The sequence below is a fragment of the Mesoplodon densirostris genome, chromosome 5 (genome assembly GCF_025265405.1).
Source record: "Mesoplodon densirostris isolate mMesDen1 chromosome 5, mMesDen1 primary haplotype, whole genome shotgun sequence".
Classification (NCBI taxonomy): Eukaryota; Metazoa; Chordata; class Mammalia; order Artiodactyla; family Ziphiidae; genus Mesoplodon; species Mesoplodon densirostris.
In genome coordinates this window covers 107,357,530-107,379,912 of record NC_082665.1, presented here as the reverse complement: position 1 = coordinate 107,379,912, position 22,383 = coordinate 107,357,530, and the positions used below count along the sequence as shown (strand labels likewise).

Here is a 22,383-nt window from a genome sequence, read left to right as displayed (position 1 = left end):
CTCCACTTCAGGTGATGGAGAGCCAGGGAAGTGCTGTAAGCAAGGGGGTAACAGGACTTTTGGGTTTGGAGATGGTGCCCAAGCAGCAGCCTGGAGAAGGGAGAGAAGACCTGCAGTGGCCTCTGTGAGCTGGAAGGAAAGGGGAGAAAGAGACAGGAGAGCTCCCTACTGAGTGGGTGGGGTGGGAGGGATGAGCCCAGGGTGCCAGCAGGTGACTGCTTTGGGTGACCTGATGACAGAGGATGACACCCAGAGACAGGCACGGGCAAGGAAGAGCGGGTTGGAGAAGTTAATAAGTGCACTTCTGAAGTGCCTGTGGGGCCCCCAGACTGACGTTGTGGCATGACTGCTGTAGCCCTCTAAATCTGTACTCTTCTACAGTAACAGGATTCCAGTAGTTTTAGCTCATGGCCTTTTGGAATCAAGACCAATGTCCCCAGTCTCCACTACAGTTAGGTGTGGTCACCTGTCTAAGTTCCAGACAAAGGAGGTAAGTGGAAGTGGTGTACACAGTTTCTAGGAACTATCCTTAAATAGAGGGCTTATGGTCTTCCTCCTTTTTCTCCACCTTGCTAGCAGGAATGCAGATGTGATGGTTTGAGCTGGGGCAACCATGCTGAATCATGCGAATATAAGCCATATGTTAGAGATGGCAGAGCCACAAAGTAGAAGAAATTTGGAGAGAGATTCGTGGAAGATGCCCTGGGATGCCCATATTTACAATTCTATTTTGGTTAAGCCACTACAATTTAGCATTTATCTTTCATGGCCAAAACAAATTCAACCAGTGCCCATGTCCAGCAGAGTCTGGGGCTTAGGGCAGATTTGGCAGTCATCAGTTTAAACACAGGCTCCCAGGTGAGGGATTAGGCTCATGCCTGCTCTCTCTGGAGGCAGTACAAACACAGATGCCCTCTGTGTCCTCACAGCCCATGGCAGGTAAGGGACAGGTATCTTTCCACTCCCTCTGCATCCTTGGCCAAGTTCTGAGTGCTCCCTGGGGTCAGGGCTCCACATAGCCATAACAGGGATGCCAGGGCACCTTACAGACGAAGGACGAGGCTGGAGTGAGGACCTGAGGACACTGTGTTACCAAAACACTAATTATAAATAGGGAAATAAAAATGTAAACAACCACACCAACATTACCCTAGAACTTCCTCGGTAGAGATGGCAAAGCTGATCAAATGCTTGGATCTGCTGTGGATCCAGAACAGGTTCTGAGGTTGCCTGAGAAATCAAAAACAATAAGGTTAATAATAACACCCATGGGGGCTTCCCTGGTGGCACAGTGGTTAAGAGTCCGCCTGCCGATGCAGGGGACGCGGGTTCGTGCCCCGGTCTGGAAGGATCCCACGTGCTGTGGAGCGGCTGGGCCCGTGGGCCATGGCCACTGAGCCTGCGTGTCTGGAGCCTGTGCTCCGCAGCGGGAGAGGCCACAGCAGTGAGAGGCCCGCGTACCGCAGAGAGAGAAAAAAAAAAAATAACACCCATGGGCAGCTTCTGCATTTGGTCAACGGTGAAACAGGATGCAGTGCTTCCTTCACTCCTCTGAAGAAAAGCCATGCTACCAGCAACTGGTAAGATACTTTACTGAACATGAATTAGGAATGGCCGTGTGCCTCCACACGCCCTTGGTGCCGGCTCCAGGCCGACAACCTCCCTATGGCCCCTTCCCATGTGGTCTCCAGATTCTCCATACTTAAAAACGAGCTTCCCCTGGGGCTTCTTGGTCCCTCTTGGCCTTTACTCTGCAGAATAACTTAGCTGCACCCAGCCTGGCACCCCCAGCACTGAATATGGGCAGCAAAGATGCCCCTTCTTTGTGCTGCCAGCAGAGATACGTTATACATGAAAAAGCATGTCATTTCCCTGCCTCATTATAAAGCTGGTAGCCACCTAAGGGTCTGAGATTTTAGTCTGCTTTTGGGAGAGGGGAGTCTCACTTGCTTCTCCAGCAGTCTCGTTTTGTTCCACTGGTTACTAGGCCCAACACCGTGGTCCTACTCTTGGTGGATCCGATCCAACTCACAGCTAGAGGAAGAAATGGGATCCTGGCAGAGGCTGCCATAGGCTTTGGAGTCAGAGGTGAGCTGGAATACCAGTTCTGACACTAACCTGCTTACGTGACCTTAGGCAAGTTCCTGCTCTGACTTGTGAGACAGGATAATGCTTCCTTATGAGGTTACTGAACATTAAATTAGATGAGATCCATATTTAAAGTGTCTTTTACCTGCCTGCCCCCGCCCCATAAAGGCTCAGTATATGCTGGTTTTTGTTTTTGGTTTTTTATAACATCTCTATTGGAGTATAATTGCTTTACAATGGTGTGTTAGTTTCTCCTTTATAACAAAGTGAATTAGTTATACATGTGTTCCCATATCTCTTCCCTCTTGCATCTCCCTCCCTCCCACCCTCCCTATCCCACCCATCTAGGTGGTGACAAAGCACTGAGCTGATCTCCCTGTGCTATGCGGCTGCTTCCCACTAGCCATCTATTTTACGTTTGGTAGTGTACATATGTCCATGCCACTCTCTCACTTTGTCACAGCTTACCCTTCCCCCTCCCCATATCCTCAAGTCCATTCTCTAGTAGGTCTGTGTCTTTATTCCTGTCTTGCCCCTAGGTTCTTCATGACCATTTTTTTCCCCTTAGATTCCATATATGTGTGTTAGCATACGGTATTTGTTTTTCTCTTTCTGACTTACTTCACTCTGTATGACAGACTCTAGGTCCAACCACCTCACTACAAGTAACTCAATTTCGTTTCTTTTTATGGCTGAGTAATATTCCATTGTATATATGTGCCACACCTTCTTTATCCATTCATCTGTTGATGGACACTTAGGTTGCTTCCATGTCCTGGCTATTGTAAATAGAGCTGCAATGAACATTTTGGTACATGACTCTTTTTGAATTATGGTTTGCTCAGGGTATATGCCCAGTAGTGGGACTGCTGGGTCGTATGATAGTTCTATTTTTAGTTTTTTAAGGAACTTCCATACTGTTCTCCATAGTGGCTGTATCAATTTACATTCCCACCAACAGTGCAAGAGGGTTCCCTTTTCTCCACACCCTCTCCAGCATTTATTGTTTCTAGATTTTTTGATGATGGCCATTCTGACTGGTGTGAGATGATATCCCATTGTAGTTTTGATTTGCATTTCTCTAGTGATTAATGATGTTAAGCATTCTTTCGTGTGTTTGTTGGCAATCTGTATATCTTCTTTGGAGAAATGTCTATTTAGGTCTTCTGCCCATTTCTGGATTGGGTTGTTTGTTTTTTTGATATTGAGCTGCATGAGCTGCTTGTAAATTTTGGAGATTAATCCTTTGTCAGTTGCTTCATTTGCAAATATTTTCTCCCATTCTGAGGGTTACCTTTTCCTTGTTTATGGTTTCCTTTGCTGTGCAAAAGCTTTTAAGTTTCATTAGGTCCCATTTGTTTATTTTTGTTTTTATTTCCATTTCTCTAGGAGGTGGGTCAAAAAGGATCTTGCTGTGATTTATGTCATAGAGTGTTCTGCCTATGTTTTCCTCTAAGAGTTTGATAGTGTCTGGCCTTACATTTAGGTCTTTAATCCATTCTGAGTTTATTTTTGTGTATGGTGTTAGGGAGTGTTCTAATTTCATACTTGTAGATATACCTGTCCCGTTTTCCCAGCACCACTTATGGAAAAGGCTGTCTTTTCTCCATTGTATATTCTTGCCTCCTTTATCAAAGATAAGGTGACCATACGTATAGTGTATATTCTTGCCTCCTTTATCAAAGATAAGGTGACCATATGTGCGTGAGTTTATCTCTGGGCTTTCTATCCTGTTCCATTGATCTATATTTCTGTTTTGTGCCAGTACCATACTGTCTTGATTACTTGTAGCTTTGTAGTGTAGTCTGAAGTCAGGGAGCCTGATTGCTCCAGCTCTGTTTTTCTTTCTCAAGATTGCTTTGGCTATTTGGGGTCTTTTGTGTTTCCATACAATTTGTGAAATTTTTTGTTCTAGTTGTGTGAAAAATTATGCTGGTTTTTATTACCACAATTTAGAGCATCCTCAGTTAAACGATGGTGTGTTTCAGTGATGAAGGTGTTGACATTGGCGCCCATCCCTGAGGGCTGAGCGAGGGCTCTGGGACTGAAGGGAGCTGCAAAAGGTTGTCTGGAGACTCGTTCTGTTTATAAGAAAGTCCTGGCAGGAACGGCCACCAAAACAGTGATATAAACAAATGCCTGCATCCAGGATGTGGAAGAAGTTTAGGAACAGGGGAGGCACAGAGCAAATAACATCACTCATAACAGTTACCATGTACTGAGCATTTCCTACGTGCCAAGCCCTGTGTGCTACATGTTTTCCATGGATGACCTCATTAAACCCTCACAACCACTCTAGGAGGAAGGTTCTGCCATGTTCATTCTCCCCCACCCCCCCAAAGATTTGAACTTTAAACAGCATTACAACTTTAAGAAGTTATGTAAACTTGTGTTCCAGGAATGACTTTGCTTCAAAATTTTCACCACCCTTAGGGGGAAAAAAATCTACTAAGCACTAGGAGAGAATGGAAATAAGCACTACCCCTGAATGAATCATGCTAATGATTGTGAAATGACTTCACAGCTTCTTCTCTGTGAAAGGACCTGCTTCAAGATCAAGAGAGCAGCTGTCAATAAGGAGGCTCACAGCTCCTGGGCTTCTGTAATCCCATGATGATGCCCCAGAGACCAGCCCAGGACACAGCTGCCTCACTTCTTCCTGATGCTCTCAGTGATGTGGGAATGGCTGAGGATGGCCTGATGGGAATCCCAAGCAGGGCAGCCAGAAAGAGAAAAGGACGGACCATAGGGGTCCTGCTTTTCATTCTAGACTCACGCCTCTGGGTCTGCCAGACACATGGAGGGATCATCCTCTAATCTGAGAATGCTTAAACTTGCCTTGACACTTTAAGAAACACTTCTTCTCAATATAATTTGGTACAAAAACTATCCTATTCTTAGAACATGTGTGGAGTATCACACTTCCAATAGATACTATAAGTAAGACGCACAGGGGAGTTCCAAGCTAAAGATGATCAGAAGGTTTGAGAAATACTGCAAACCAAGCTCAAACAAGCAAAAAGAGAAAATATATAAATACCTTTGAGACACTTAACACTGGTCCTCCCCCGATTTTCCAAATCCCTTCAGTACTACTGGCATGAATGGGGGAGCAGGACAGGTTAAGGACAAGGATGACACCTGCCTTTCACTGGCAATTCAAAACCTCAGCTGTGGGGCCTGCCAGTGCCACAGTCCATATGACAAGGGACCAAGCTGCCCTGATCTTACCTTTGTTTATTCCTTGGTTACTCCATGATGCATTTTAACAAGGAGGGTCCAAGTGGAATGGCGTCAGGAGTGGACTAGGTAAGGCAGCAGGGGCTGGGGGTGGGGCTAAGGCAGGTTAATTAACAAGGAGGTTGTAAAGGCGAAGGTGGAAGATGACAAAGCAGCAAGAGCAAGAAAAGGTCTCTCCTTACAGAAACACTTCTATAAAACAGCCCTTTGCCTTGAAGGGATAATGTAAGAAAAAAAATCTCATGAAATGTACTACTGTACTTGTTATGAAAATGCAGATGTAAAGGCTACTTGTGATGATCCACTGAAGAAACTCCCATCAGACCCTGTGCTGAGAAAAACTGTGTTGGACACAGTTACTAGTTGTGTAGACTTGCTACTAATAGTGTTTTCTTTTTTGTTTCTGTCACTAGGGAACTCAAAACTTTAAGTGGTCAGCTACATAAGTCTAGCAGCTGCACAAGACTTGGTGGCAAACGTTTATGTGTGCTATTATAATCTGGTTTTATATTAGTGTCCATAGGCATACAGTTTTTTAAAATCTAGATTTCCTTGTTTTTTCATCCAATTGGTTGTATTTTGGAAGCCAACTCAAATCATTTTGGGAAAGCAAAGGTCAAGTCAGATCAGGAGAAAATGCATATGACAAACCCACAACTAACATTATTCTCAACAGTGAAAAGCTGAAAGCATTCCCTCTAAGATCAGGAACAAGACAAGGATGTCCACCCTCACCACTTTTATTCAACTTAGTTTTGGAAGTCCTAGCCATGTCAATCAGAGAAGAAAAAGAAATAAAAGGAATCCAAATTGGAAAAGAAGAAATAAAACTGTCACTGTTTGCAGATGACATGATACTATATGTAGAAACTCCTGAAGACGCTACCAGAAAACTACTAGAGCTCATCAGTGAATTCAGTAAAGTTGCAGGATACAAAATTAATATACAGAAATCTCTTGCATACCTATACACTAACAATGAAAGATCAGAAAGAGAAATTAAGGAGACACTCCCATTTACCATCACATCAAAAAGAATAAAATTCCTAGGAATAAACCTACCTAAGGAGGCAAAAAGACCTGTACTCTGAAACTATAAGACACTGATGAAAGAAGTCAAAGATGACACAAACAGATGGAAAGATACACCATGTTCTTGGATTGGAAGAATCAATATTGTGAAAATGACTACACCACCCAAGGCAATCTAAAGATTCAGTGCAATCCTGATCAAATTACTAATGGCATTTTTCACAGAACTAGAACGAAAAAATTTTAAATTTGTACAGAAACACAGAAGACCCCAAACTGCCAAAGCAAACATGAAAAATAAAAATGGAGCTGGAGGAATCAGGCTCCCTGACTTCAGACTATACTACAAAGCTACAGCAATCAAAACAGTATGGTACTGGCACAAAAACAGAAATACAGATCAATGAAACAGGATAGAAAGCCCAGAAGTAAATCCATGCACCTATGGTCAATTAATCTACGACAAAGGAGGCAAGAATATATAATGGGCAAAAGACAGTCTCTTCAATAAGTGGTGCTGGGAAAACTGGACAGCCACATGTAAAAGAATGAAATTAGAACATTCTCTAACACCATATACAAAAATAAACTCAAAATGGAATAAAGACAAATGTAAGGCTGGATACTATAAAACTCTTAGAGGAAAACATAGGGAGAACATACTTTGACATAAATCGCAGCAAGATCTTTTTTGATCCACCTCCTAGAATAATGAAAATAAAAACAAAAATAAACAAATGGGACCTAATGAAACTTCAAAGCTTTTGCACAGCAAAGGAAACCATAAACAAAATGAAAAGAAAACCGACAGGATTGGAGAAAATATTTGCAAAGAAAGTGACTGACAAGGGATTAATCTCCCAAATATACAAACAGCTCATGCAACTCTATATCAAAAAAACAAACAACCCAGTAAAAAAATGGGCAGATCTAAATAGACATTTCTCCAAAGAAGACATACAGATGGCCAAAAAGCACATGAAAAGATGCCCAACATCACTAATTATTAGAGAAATGCAAATCAAAACTACAATGAGGTGTTACCTCACACTGGTCAGAAGGGCCATCATCAAGAAGTCTACAAACAATAAATTCTAGAGAGAGTGTGGAGAAAAGGGAACCATCTTGCACTGCTGGTGGGAATGTAAACTGATACAGCCACTATGGAGAACAGTATGGAGGTTCCTTAAAAAACTAGAAATAGAGCTACCATATGATCCAGCAATCCTACTCCTGGGCATAATATCCAGAGAAATCCATAATTCAAAAAGATACATGCACCCCAATGTTCACTGCAACACTATTTACAATAGCCAAGACATGGAAGCAATGTAAATGTCCATTGACAGAGGAATGGATAAAGATGATGTGGTACATAGAGACAATGGAATATTACTCAGCCATAAAACAATGAAATAATGACATCTGCAGCAACGTGGATGGACTCAGTAATCTCTAAGTGAAGTAAGTCAGACAGAAAAAGACAAATATATGCTATCACTCATATGTAGAACCTAATTTTCAAAAGTGATACAAATGAACTTATTTACAAAACAGAGATTTTGAAAACAAACTTACAGTTACCAACAGGGAAATGTTGGGGGGAGGGATAGATTGGGAGTTTTGGATTAACATATACATACTACTATAATATAAAATAGACAACCAACAAGGACCTACTGTACAGCACAGGGAACTCTACTCAATCTTCTGTAATAACCTATATGGAAAAGAATCTGAAAAGGAATGAATATACGTATATGTATAACTGAATCACTTTGCTGTACACTTGAAACTAACACAACATTGTAAATCAACTATACTCTAATAAAATAAAATAAAATAAAGTAGAAAATGCTACTGTTAAAAATAGAATCACACTTTCATCCCCAGGAAGCATTACACAGCAGATGAGTCTATTCCAGGCACAGAATAAATGGCTCTAGCCCCTGGAAGTTTGCTCACTGAGGCAGAAAGTGCAGGAGTCTCAAATGATAGTCCAACCCATGTTTTCTGATCCAGTGCTTCTCCAAGCAATTTCTTTCACGTGCATAAGAACTGCAGAAAGATCTTGTTAAAATGCAGATTCTGGTTAGAAGGTCTGGGGTGGGGTCTGAGATTCAGTGTTTCTCACATGCTCCCGGGTGACACTTGGAGCAGCACAGTGCTAATCTGTACCTAGAACAGCTCAGCACAGCTGGACTTCCTGTCCTCACTGTGTCCTAATGGGAGCAGGACACTCTCAGCTTATGGGCATTTGCCTTCTTCTGATTCGACTGTATCAAATCAATCAACCAGCATTTCTCTTTTTCTAAGTGTCCCAATTAGGTATGTTGTATTCAACTTTCAGTGAGTTCCAATGCATCTTAGAAGCCCTTGGGTATAATAAGAAAATTTAATAAGATAAGAACGTTTCTGCCATATGGTTTCTTTTGAATCCTACTGAATTGCAAGCCCTACACCTACTGTACTACATAAGTGAACGGGATTGTGCAAATTGAGGAAAGGAAGGCTAGGAGACTTGCCCAACAAAAATCAAAAATTCACAATCCACTAAGGGTCATAACCAGGACCTCTACCTTATAAACCCTAGTCCCCCTCTCCTGGGAGAAAAGCTGTAGTAACAAATAGGTAAGTGTGCACACAAACACATACACACACGCAGACCCATAATTTCAAACACGACATGTCCAGATAAGTGTGCAGGGTTGCACTGAGTTCTGGCCTTGTCATCATCATATTCGCCCTCTAGGCCCTTAAACTCCTTGGAGATACCAAGGGAAGGGGTTTTCCAACAACGACATCCTTCAGAAATTGAAAAATGTGGTTGTTCCATGGGTGTGAAATAACTGAAAGTGACAGGACCTTCCTTATAACACAAGCCATCATCCTGGACAACCAGATACTGAACAAAGGAGCCACTGCTGGGGCTGCCCTGGGACCCTCTGGAAGCAAAGGTGCTGCAGGACAGAGATGCCCTGTTCTCGGCCAGGCAGTGCCGTCTCTGTGGAAAACTATCTGAATACAATTCATCTGAGGTAAAACAGCAGAGCTACTTGTAGACGTGCCTGGGACCCAGCAGATGCTTACCTGTCTTAAAATCCTTCCTGGAACAAGACGGAATATTTTAAAAAAGGAAGCATTCAGGGAATGACTAATACATCACTAAGGTGAGGATTTCTGTACTCTTCTCCTTGGGTTGAGGGTTCCAGCAGTGAGGTGGGGTGAGAATGAGGGAAGGGACAGGGCCCTGGGCAGGCGGCTTGTCCAGAGAAGGCCAGTTTAGCGGTTTTATGCCCTGCCCTATGCAGGGTCCAGCCCACTCACCTCCAGGCCTTACAAATGGGGATCCAGTTCTGTTCAACAGATATTTCTGGGACCTCTGCTATATCAGTGCCTGGGATATAAAGATGAGTAAATCAAGAGGAGCTTAAATGTCTCACAGATTTTGGGACATTAAAAACCCCACAAAAAGATCACCCTCTCCAGAGCTGATAAGCAAAGCTTGAGAGGTCACTGAGGTATAATAACCATATACAGCAATATTTGCCAGGGCAGCCTTGTTTGAAACACGCTCTCACATTATCTACATATACCATCAAAAGGTCCCTGAAATTACAACATTTTTGGGTCCAGATTACACTCTTGCACACTTGAGAGTAAACATTTAGGAAGGCTCAGCTCCAGCCCTCTCCCCGAGCGCCCCCATCCCGTCCTGTCAGTAGATTAGCTGCCACATGGCCCGTCCACAACTGCACTGTTGTGCTATAGTGTAATTATCTGTTTACCTGTCTCCCCGTTCGCCTGTGAACTCCTTACATATCAGAACTTTATCTTATTCATCCTGTATTCCCAGTGCTCTACAGCCAGTGAATGTTCAACAAACATTTGCTGAACATCCCACATCCTGTCTTACTCTGCACTGTCCATTTTCAGAACAAGAGCAGGCAGCAATTTGCTCTCTTGGCCCAGTGTGAAATCACTGGCACTTGTCTTCCTGTTTCCAAGAACTTGGACTTTGTAAAAAGATTCTTTGTGATTTCTGGCATGTTTATCCTGTATCTCAGTGAAATATCTATTTCATCCTATTTAATTCACTTTTGGGGAAAGTATTATTTTTCAAATATCAGACGATACCAACCCTTGTAAGAAGGAATGGAAATTTACCAAACCAGTGGGACTTTTGGTCAACAGCCTCTTTCTGTCGTTGCTCCGGCACATCCTGTGCAGGGCCCTCTGTCCCACACGACCAAAGCCTGCTTCCCAAGTGCCCGTGATAACTGCGGCGGCTGGTAGACAAAAGCCTGGGCTCTAGAGCCTGCCTGCCTGAGCCCACACCCTGTGTCACCAAACACTGGCACTAAAATCACTGGCAAGTTACCTATTTTCTCTGAGCTAGGGGTGTGTGTGTGTGTGTGTGTCTGAGAAGATTAAGAAGGTAATGCACGTGGAGCACGCAGTAAACACCCAAGACTCAGTAAGTCCTCAATCAGTGTTACCAGTCCACACACGATACTGGTCGTGTGTACCTAGTCCTAACGTGGCCCCTGAAAATGGAAAGAAAGGAGACGTCAGAGCACAGTGCAGACAAGACTGGCCTGGCAACAAGAGGGAGGGGTGGATGTTGCAGGAGAGAGAGAAGGGACAGTGGAAGGAAAGCTTCGAGAAAGGAGTGCTCCAAGGACAGGGCGCCGTCTCTCGCTCACGGCACCCAGCACTGTGCCTGGCACAGAACAGCTGTGAAATAATTATCTGCTGATAATTATCTGCTGAAAGGATGGGAAGGGCGAGCAGATTTTCTGCTTCTTACAGTCACTGGGGTGTTTCTAAACCGCCTGCAATGCAGGAAGGGGAACACAGGGCATGGCTTGCACAGACCTGGGCTCTACCTGGATTCTGTGATGACTAATGAGAGGCCCTGGCCAAGTTTTTTAGCTTCTCTCAGCTTCTTTAGCTGTAAAACACTACTCTGCAGAATTGTGAGGATCAGAGATGACGTATGGTCCTGACACCTATTTGATGGTCAGTAATTGGCCGTGACTATTGTGCCTGTGTTATCTCTGCTCCCTGCGGAAGCACCTGGAAGGAAGAGCACTGGGCTGAGACGCAGGAAACTTGAGCGCTCATCCGGTCATAGCTCCCTGTGTAAGCTGAGCAGGTTGCATTGCTCCGCTGGGTCTGTGCTCCAATTTATTGAAGGGCAGTGCCACCATAGGCCACACTCTACCATCCGGGGAAGATGTGGGCGCCATGAGACAATAGGCATTTAGGGCACGAAAGATTCAAGTAAGCTAGTGGTGTTTACTGAAGCTAATCATGGATTTTATTGCATCATCAGAAGCAAACTAGGGCAACCAACTACAGACACTGTCACAAAGACCCATGATAGCCCTGAAGAGAAATAGTAGATTCAGTCTAAGATGCTGTACAGAGAAACTGATTTGCCAAATCAGTGTCATGCACAAAAGTGGGAGCAACAAAATTTGAACACAGTCTCAGTTTGGCAAATCCTTAAACATAAGGCGCCCTACCTGGACCATCTAACCCACTAGCACAGAACTGATCAGGAGTGATTTTCCAATTGTAAGAGAAAGAAAAACATATTTGATACTATCTGCTGGAGCAAATTTCTTTCTTCCCATGTAATGAAGTCCAGTGATAAGAGCTGAAAATTAAACTGCAGCTGAACATTAGAGGAAGAAGCAATGACAACCCTGGAAATGACCTTGTAACACTCAGCATTAAAGTAAATCCGGGGGAAAATGAGGCTCTGATGATCTGGGAGAGCCGCAGGGAGAGGGATGCTGGGCTGACATAGTGACTCAAAAAGCTCAGTGACTCCCAGACGTGGTGGAAGTGAGAGCTGTAATTACATTCGTTGCAAGGAAGGAAACAAACCAGGGCTTTCAGGATCCACGGGCCTCGTAACCAGCACATCAAGCTTGATACAGGAAACAACTATGATCCCTGCCACCCTGAAGGCTGGGTTCCTAGGAATAATAACACTAGGGATTCTGGATACAGAGCCTTCCGCGTCACACACGCAGACAGGGACAGTCACAGAAGACTAAGCTCTGCTTGTTCGTGTCTTATTCTCCACAACAAACAAGGTCCTGAAATCAAAATCCCAACATTTCCCTTCCTGATTGTCTTCCCACACGAGCACATGACAGGTGAACCTAGTCTAATTCTACAACACGAGTATTTGTCTGCACGCACTCCAGGAGCCTTCTACTGGCAGCTCTGTAACTGGCTGGCGGGGATGGGGGCACAGATGGGGCAGAATGAACGGAATGAGAACGGTATTGCCCACCTGCTCCCACCTGCCTTGGCCTCACTACCAAATCCTTCTCTATTTCTAATAAAGTCAGACTTTTGCCACCACCTAAGCTGTTTCAAACTAGAGGTCCTTAATATTTAACACTCTTGCCTAAAATGAAACTCTGACTTCAGAGGTAAGAGTGAAGCCATACTTCCTTCCCCACCTGCAAACAGAAAACACCTTTCCTAAAATTCGCACCCATGGCGCAGTTTGCTTTCACACACAACCTGGCCCCTCACACACCCTCCTTTCCCAATGCCTCAAAACTCTCAATTAGCTCAAAGCTGATAATGAATCAGGTGAAGAAATAATGAAATAAGCAGGTGCATTGCTAAGCTGACGAGAGAGGAGGGAAACATCTCTTAAGGAGATTTCACTTAGAACCAGCTATAAGGGAAGAGAGTATTTGAGGTTGGAGATGGAAATGTGAAAGGCTGACTAAAAATATCCATAAAAAACCAAGACCTTCAAAACCACAATTAAAAAGAAAGAGCATAGTGACTTTTCACAGCAGAGGAAGAAAATGCTGGTTTAAGTCTTCTGAGGTGTGCAAAGGAGTAACAACCACCACTGTGGCAGCTGACAGTTATTGAGCAAGTGATTACTGTGTGCCAGCGTGTTCCAAGCCCTGAACGCGTATTATCTAATCTAATATCTAATCATCACAAACACCCCATGAAGTTGGTTCTTTTGTTATCCTCATTTTACCTTTGAAGGAACTAAGGTCCTGGGTGCAGGATGTACCCAAGGTCACACTGGCTGGTGGCAGAGCCCAGATGTGAACTTGGGCAGTCCAGTCCCAGAGGTTTCTTCTACTTTCCATGCTCTTGGTATCGGTCTGGAAAAAGCCTGACAGAAAGTCACTTTCAAGGGACTCAGAAGGCTGTGTCAGGAGCACACTAGGTACAAACAGCTCATGCAGCTCAATATCAAAAAACAACCCAATCAAAAAGTGGGTGGAAGATCTAAATAGACATTTCTCCAAAGAAGACATACAGATGGCCAAGAAGCACATGAAAAGATGCCCAACATCACTATTTATTAGAGAAATGCAAATCAAATGTGTATCGCCTCACACTAGTCAGAATGGCCATCATCAAAATATCTACAAACAATAAATGCTGGAGAGGGTGTGGAGAAAAGGGAACCCTCCTGCACTGTCGGTGGGAATGTAACTTGATACAGCCACTATGGAGAACAGTATGGAGGTTCCTTAAAAAACTAAAAATAGAATAACCATATGACCCAGCAGTCCCACTCCTGAGCACATACCTGGAGCAAACCATAATTCGAAAAGATACATGCATCCCAATGTTCATTGCAGCACTATTTATAATAGCCAGGACATGGAAGCAACTGAAATGTCCATCAACAGAGGAATGGATAAAGAAGATGTGGTACATATATACAATGGAACCATAGCAAAGAACAAAATAAGGCCATTTGCAGCAACATGGATGGACCTAGAGATCATTATACTGAGTGAAGTTAAGTCAGACACAGAAAGACAAATATCACATGATATCACTTATATGTGGAATTCATATATCACTTATATATGAATCTAAAAAAAAGGGTACAAATGAACTTATTTACAAACAGAAGTAGAGTCACGAATGTAATAGAAAACAAACTCATGGTTACCAGGGGATAAGGGGGAGGGAGGGATATATTGGGAGACTGGGATTGACATATACATGCTACTATATATAAAATAGATAACTAATAACCTGCTGTATAGCATAGGGAACTCTACTCAATACTCTGTAATGGCCTATATGGGAAAGAAATCTAAAAAAGAATGGATATATGTATAGGTATAACTGATTCACTTTGCTGTACACCTGAAATTACACAACACTGTAAATCAACTTTACTCCAATAAGAATTAAAAAAAGGCGGGGGGGAGCACATTAGGACTAGCTGGGGTCAATATCTGAGCCATGCTCTTGAAACACTGATGGCCTCTCACCTCCTTCAGGGGATCCTTCACATTTCTGCTTTTTAGTTAAAGAAACTCATCCTATCAGGCCTATGAGGTCTCAACAAAAAGCCCAGGAGACAGAGACAGCAGATCCGATGAATATCCTCTACAGCTATTAGTGTCAGGCCTAAAAGTGCATCTTGGAAGGCTGGGCTGCAGAAGCCCCGTGAAAGCCAACGGTGCTAAGGACCAAGCGAAGCCCTTGCAGTGAGAGACTTCATACAAGGTGAGAAGACAGTTTTGTGCACACACCAGGTCATGAATGTTTTCTGCCACCACAGAAAAAACTCTGAACTTGGCTGACACTAATTAGTTGTGTTGATACCCTTGATGTCAGTTATCTCATCTACAAAACAGAAGATACCCGCATAGCCTACCTCACAAGGTTCTTGTGAGGGGAGTGGAGGGGAGGGAAGAAGGGGAGAAGAAGGAAATGGAGAAAACGTTTCCTGTTATCTATTTAAGTCTCTGGCCTTATTCTACTACTTTCGTGTTTGATGTGTATATTAACCCAACAGGTAGATTTGACTGTCTCTGATTTACATGGGAGGAAACTGAGGTTCAGACATGTTAAAATACAATTTGTAAGAGACAGGGCAGCTCCTGATAATAGGTCTAACCCTAAGCCCACTACCCACATTAGCAACATAAGGTGCTACGAGTGTGTGAGGTACTAGGTACTCCTGAGGACAACCTGAGCTGCCCAGTGTGCTGGGGGCTGATAGGGCATCTGCCCAAGTACCTGTCAGGATCCTTGGGGCCATCCATGAGGTCAGTGCCACTAATTCTGAGTCACTATACAAGGGACACAGTATTTTTTTTTTTTTTGGCTGTCCACCCATTTTGCTCCCTCACAAAAAGAAATTCCCCCCAATTGGTTTAAAGTCTCTGATACCTGTATACCCTGTCTATGCTTGGCTACTCCTTGCCTAACCTGCTTTGAAAGGCAACAACCTGGGGAAAATCCATGGTGGCGAAAACTGACTATCTCATTATGCCTAAAAGAAAGGATTAAAAAAAACAACGGGGCCTCCCTGGTGGCGCAGTGGTTGGGAGTCCGCCTGCCGATGCAGGGGATGCAGGTTCGTGCCCCGGTCTGGGAGGATCCCATGTGCCGCGGAGCGGCTGGGCCCGTGAGCCATGGCCGCTGGGCCTGCGCGTCCGGAGCCTGTGCTCCGCAACGGGAGAGGCCACAGCAGTGAGAGGCCCGCATACCGCAAAAAGAAAAACAAACAAACAAACAAACAAACAAAAAAAACAACGGATTAGGCAACTGGAGAATGCAGTTTGAACTTTTAAATAACTAATGGAGTTCCTTGGTTAAATTCATGAAAACTTGCCTATGATCTTAACAGGGACTATTATTACTATTATTACAAAGGGTTGGTCATCTTGGTGTAATGGGAAGCTCAAACTCCCAAACAGATGAAAAAATAATTGCTGGGTGTTGCCATCCCCATGTAATGGAGGCATTATCTAGAGCTGGCATTATCCGGATATGTCAGGACACAGACCAGGACCATTATAACTAGAAATGAAAAATGAAAGTACCAGGAAATGAGGTGAATGACAACTAGGCTGGGACCCCCAACTTCTTTCCTTCCTGAGGGCACTGTCCTGTGCAAACTTGCATTTTGCTACATGGAATATCGCGGTCCCTCCAATCTTGCCTTTTCTTTCTGTCAGGAAAGGAAAATCTAAAAGAAACCAGAAAGATTTACTTTTATGGGAAGAACACTCACAAAGGAAGCTCTTTAGTGGTGTGGCATTTTCTGTTAGTCAGAAATCCCCCTCTGTCTTATTTAAAAAAATTAAAACAGGGAATTCATATATGTAATTAAGGCTTGCTACCCTTTGATTATCTAACTGATTGTGGTCTACTTAAGAAAAAAGTCAAACCATTATCTTGATGGATGCCACTGTGGGGTAGCAATTATGACAAAGCTCTCCTCTAAGGGTAGGGTCCTTAATGATTTTTATCAAGAGTCGTGATTGCTGAAACATTTTAAGTTCCAGTATTCCTGCCCATTTTAACTGGCTAAAATGATTAGCTGATAACAAGGAGTATAGAGTCAACTGGAAAAGCAAGTTTAACCCTGAAGTTAGCAAAACCCAATTCAAGTTAACAACATAATTACAAACCAAAGGAAAAAGAACACTGGTGCACTGTGGTTGTACTCTATTTCGTTTAGACACCAATTGCCGTCTACAAGAGAGAAAAGCTTTTGGACCAACAAGAAATGCCCCCCAATTGGTTTAAAGTCTCTGATACCTGTATACTCTATGCTTGGCTACTCTTTGCCTAACCTTCGCTTAACTGAAATTTATAGGAATTATACCCAACAACTGTAGATTACACTTTTTTCAAGTGCATGAATAATGTTCACATAGAGAGACCATATGCTTGCCCATAAAAAAGTCTTGATGACTTTCCAAAGATTTATATCTTACAGGGTACACTCTCTGACCACAACAGAATTAAATTAGAAATCCAAGACAATAATGTATCTAAAGAAACCTCAAATATTTGAAAATTAAAATAATATACTTCTGAATAACCAATAAGTGAAGAAGAAATCACAAGGTAAAATAGAAAATATTTCAAGATAATAATGAAAGTATAACATTATCAAAATTTGTGGGATGCAGCTAAATTGCTTAGACAGAAATTTATAGCTTTAAAGTTTTATATTAGGTAAGAAGAAAGGCTTACTAAGTTTCCACCTTAAGAAGCTAGAAAAAGAAAAGCAAATTAAATAATCCTAAGTAGAAGGAAGACAAAAATAACTAAATGGAAATTGTAGAACTGACAAGTATAATATCTGATGTGAAAAACTCACTGGATGATCTTGACAGTAGATTTGATACTGCAGAAGAAAAGATGAGTGAATTTGAAGCCATGACAATAGAAATTATTCAAATTGAAGCATAGAGAGAAAATAAGGTAAAAATAATGAAAAAGTCCTCAGTGACCTGTGGAACAACATTAAACTGTCTAATATATGTGTAATTAGAGGCCCAGAAGGAGAGAGATTGGGGCAGAAAATATATTTCAAGAAAATAATGGCCAAAAGTTTTCCAAAATTGATGAAAATATTAAACATATAGATCCAAGAATCTTAATGAACCCCAAGGGAAAAAAAAACATAAAGAAATCCACACCTAGGCATATCATTGCTGAAGAACAAAGATAAAGAGGAAAACTTGAAAGCAGCCAGAGGGAAAAAGGACGTTGTATACAAGGTGTTATCAGCTGCCTTCCCTGGAAAAAAGACACCAAGATGGAGATCTATGTGCCGGCAGTTAATGGTGGGTGCTTGGAATGGAAACCTCTGGGGAAGTAAAGGATGCAGAAGTGGGCAGAGGGAGAAGTTAAACTGTGATGCAATCACAACACAGGCCCCAGGTGATCCCAAGGAGAGTTCTGGAGCTAAGGTGGCTTTGAAGAAATTGTCCTGCATTAAGACAAGGTGTTCTGGCCTTTATAACCCTTCAATCACTAGACATTAGATGCAGGCCACTCTCAAGAAGAGGCTGTTACTGTTGGCAAGATACATCCCTTTAGCTGAGGACAATTCCTAGAGAAGGATGAGCTGAAAGCTATCTGCTGCTGAAACTCCCAGCAGCTGAAGGAATGAGTACTTCTCATTCTCCTGGAAGATGGGAGAACAGGGCACCCACAACATCCACAATAGAGGAAAACAATGGTAAGAATTACCACTGATGACTTATTAAAACAATGCAAACCTAAGACAGTAGAATAGCATTTTTAATGAACTGAAAGAAAAAGATATGGACTGTAATCATCATGGACATTTTTACAAGTGTGACAATCAACAAAAGCTTCTCAAGGGGGGAAATCTTTATAGATCCCTTTGTGGAATGAACTTGTACTTTGGCTCAGAAGGTCCCTGGGTCCTGCAATGCCTGTCCAGGACTCCTGTGCCCATGAGAAAACTATGCCAGGCATTTTCTCAAAGCATCAGACCTCTGCATGCTCTCCTCAGCAAGCTTCATGGCAGTCACTGCAGTCCTTACCAAATATCTCTGATATGACATTGTAAATTATAAGATATCAATATACTGGGTACATGTAAAACTTTTCCCCGAGAATCAAGGTGGACGTGTGGGACAAAAATTGAGGCAATGCAAAGGTGGGTTTCACTGTAATTATTGCAGTAATGATTTTAATATTATTCAATTTCAATAAACTATCGTGTTTTAGGTAGTAGAGATTAAAAAGTTTTCATTCAAGATTCCTCCTCTCCAAATGCTTTTCAGCTATTATTGAATTCTACTCAGGTATATTTTCTTTTTTTGTTTGTTTGTTTTTTATATTTTCATTTTGTTCTGACACTCTCCATTATTTATTTTTGTCCTTTTCTGCTGTTTGCATACTGAAAGTTACTTCAAAGCAGCTGAGGAGACAGGTGGGGTATAACACATTAAAAAAACACCAACAAATAACAAGTTAGAAAGTTAGGCCAGACACTGGAAACAATAGAAGGTAGTTTATGCCAAGTACCAAATGAAGTATGGGTAACAACTGCTAAAAGAATTCAAAGGAAGAGGTGATCAGGTCAAAGACATTTAAATTCAATGTTAGGAACTGCAAGTGGGCCCCCTGGTATCTCCCTAGTCTATTCACTCTGCTGCTATGCTAGAGGTTTACCTTCACCTCTCTCTCCAAACTTCCAACATTTCTCACTTCCTCTGTATTCTCAATTGATTTCTCAGTGCACTAGAAAACAAGGAGGAAGACCCCCCCCCAACCCTGCCCCAATGCTCACCACCACAGCCACCAAGCTGTGTCCCAGGCAGAGTGGCCTCCATGTTGTTCCTGGGACACACTGGCATTCTCCTGTGTCCAGACCCTGTGTCTGCTGTTGCGTCTGTCTGGAACACTTTCTCCTCATGCTCACATGACTGAACCTTCACTTTTTTCACGTAGAAAATGTTAGCTATCAACCTTTGGTGACCACTCCTTTTAAAACAGCCATCTTCCTTTTTATCTCCCTCATCATGTTTTTCCTCCACAGCCTTCTCAGAATCTGACATCCCATATGTATACCATGTATCTTACCATATGTTTGTTCAATGTCTACCCTCTGCCACCTGAATGAGCTCTGTGAAGGCAGAGGCTTGGTTTTGTTTCCTGTAAGATTCCTTGCACTTAGACCCATGCCTGGTGTACAAAAGGTGCTCAATAAATATTTTTTGAATGAATGAAGCAGAATTTGAGCTGCAGGTTAAAAACAAGGCATCACTTATGAGGGGAGTGAAGGAAGGACATACCAGATTATGGAAAGGAGAGGAGGAGTAAATATAAGGACATGGGATTCATTACGTTTAGGAAAAGGAGAAATTTCCTTTAGTTAAGGAAAGGAAGAGAAGATAAGGATGAAATGTGGGCTGGTGATGCATCAACAGCCTAGACGGTCACTCTAAACTTATTCAGATTTAACTTTGTTAGCAACAGGGAGCAACTGAAGTTTTCTCAGCACTAGAAGAGGTGGAGGAGGATGGACTGGAGCCCCAGGAGACAGAGACAGTGAGGTCAGTGAAGAGACTCGTGGAAGTAGAGGTGTGCACTGATTGGGAAATGACAACACTACTGAAGCAAATGGGAAGTATAGAGGAGGAGATGGTTTTGGCACTGTTGAAGAAGGCTTCTCAGAGCTAAAAGCAAAACGCAGGGAATTAGATAATCCTTCCAAAGACCGCAAAGAAATTTCTATTTAATTTCATTTTCTCTTACACATTGCTGTGAAGTTGCTGGAGAAAGATATGAATTGCCTCATTTAGTACCATAAAAAGGTAGCCTTAACTGACTCAGCCAATAAATGAAAAAGTTAAGTGATGTAACCACGTAGAGTGGGATCTCTTTAAGAAAATGCTGTGTTTGGAATAGTATCTACCATTAACAGATGTTTCACTACAAACCAGGAGGCTAAAACTTATTCATGTTGTAACAGAATCACAACTAGAATGCCCCTAGGATATGTGTAGAAAACAACAAAAACACAAAAGTCCCAAGGCAGTGACCTGTCAGACAGAACAGATTGTACTAAGCACCCGCCCACACTTCATCTTCTCTTCCTTTGCTTCTGCTTTAACCAAAGATTTCTCACTGTTTGCTGAACATACTCAATCCCATGTTCTGATACTACATGAAAGGAGTGTGAGCTTTCAGGGGTGATGCAGTAACTGCTTTGGGACAGTGGTACAGAGAGAAAGCTGTACTCTGGGTAACAGTATATCAGCCACTCAAGAACTTCACATATATTAAAGCAGCTCAAACTGCAAAGCTCTGCTGTTTGGATTCTATGACCTTTACGAATAGGTGATATTTCAACAGAGTGCAATTAAGAATGGCCTACTGAGTTGTCTGAATGCCAAACAGGCTGTTAGTTGCTCTGTCATGCATGCTGAAGAGAAAAAAGAGCTCTGCCATATATTGTAGGAAGGCCAAAAAGCTTCATCAGGGAATACTGTTGGAGGGGAAAGGCCCATTTGTAAGTTGCTCAATACTGTAAACTGCCGTAGGATCCAAAATTCCAAGGAGATGGTAGACATGATGGCACTACTTGTTTTGATAAGGGAATCCACTTCCATATCCTGAGGGGACAAGGGTAGAATAAAGAACTACCACTGGCTCTGATGTGGTCTCACATACATATATGACCTCATATGATTAGACTCTACTCAGTGGGAACAATCCTGTCAACTGTTCATGAAGTGGTGTGAACAGAAGCAGAAAAATCGCATCCATTAACCCTCAATTGCCAAGGTATGCTGACTAATAAATAATGTGACCTAGGTCTCTCATGATGAGCTGTAGGGCTCTATCCCAGGCTTTGTTCTATACAAATATTTTATCCATGACTTGGATAAGGATTAAAATGCATGGTATGAAAATCCATGACTCCCAAAGGTTATAAACTGAAACAATATAAGAAAAGTCCTGCACTGGCTCTAGAAACTAATTTATTTACATAGAGTGGGATCAGTAGCATGTGTGAACAGAATTAGGAGTTTGCTATCAAACATGTTCATTGAGTCAACCATGCAAAATGGCTGCTAAAAAACAATGTGCTTCTGGTGTGATTTACAGAAACAGAACCTGGAATAATGAAAAGGCTGCATATTGTCCAACTACATGACATTCTGGAAAAGGAAAAACTATGCAGACAGTGAAAAAAAGAAAGGCAGTTGCCAGAAGTTTGCAGGGAGGGAGGGAAGGATGACTAGGTGAAGCATGGGGTATTTAGGGCAGTGAAACTATACTGTGTGATACAGTCATGGTCGATACATTTCATTATACATTTGTCAGCACCCACAGAACATACAACACAGAGTGAACTACAGTGTAAACTACAGACTTTAGTTCATAATAATTTTCAATGGTGACGCATCAGTTGTTAATACATGTACCACAGAAATGCAAGATGTTAATAACAGGGGAAATTGGGGTGAGGGGATATATGGGAACTGTGTACTTTCTGTTCAATATTTCTGTCAACCTAAAACTGCTCTAAAAAATAAAGTGTATTAATTTTAAAAAATCATTAAAGCAATCAAAATGCTACATTGGAAAATATTCACTTAACGCAAAAGAAATGGGTGAGGAGTGGATCTCCACATTGGGTAAGAATTCTGAGATCCCTTGAAATCCTCAGCTAGTCTCACTGTGCAGGTCAGAAGATATGCATAATTA

General features: G+C 42.3%; 1 protein-coding gene across 4 annotated transcripts in view; it reads right to left on the bottom strand.

Annotated features, from left to right (window-relative positions):
• VPS8 (VPS8 subunit of CORVET complex) overlaps positions 1 to 22,383 on the bottom strand; it is a 293,886-nt gene that overhangs the window by 2,786 nt on the left and 268,717 nt on the right. For all 4 annotated transcript variants that reach the window (XM_060099245.1, XM_060099244.1, XM_060099247.1 and 1 more), the window contains one exon: positions 1,150 to 1,230. In XM_060099245.1, the coding sequence (XP_059955228.1) occupies positions 1,150 to 1,230 (81 nt within the window). The remainder of the gene's footprint in view (positions 1 to 1,149; positions 1,231 to 22,383) is intronic.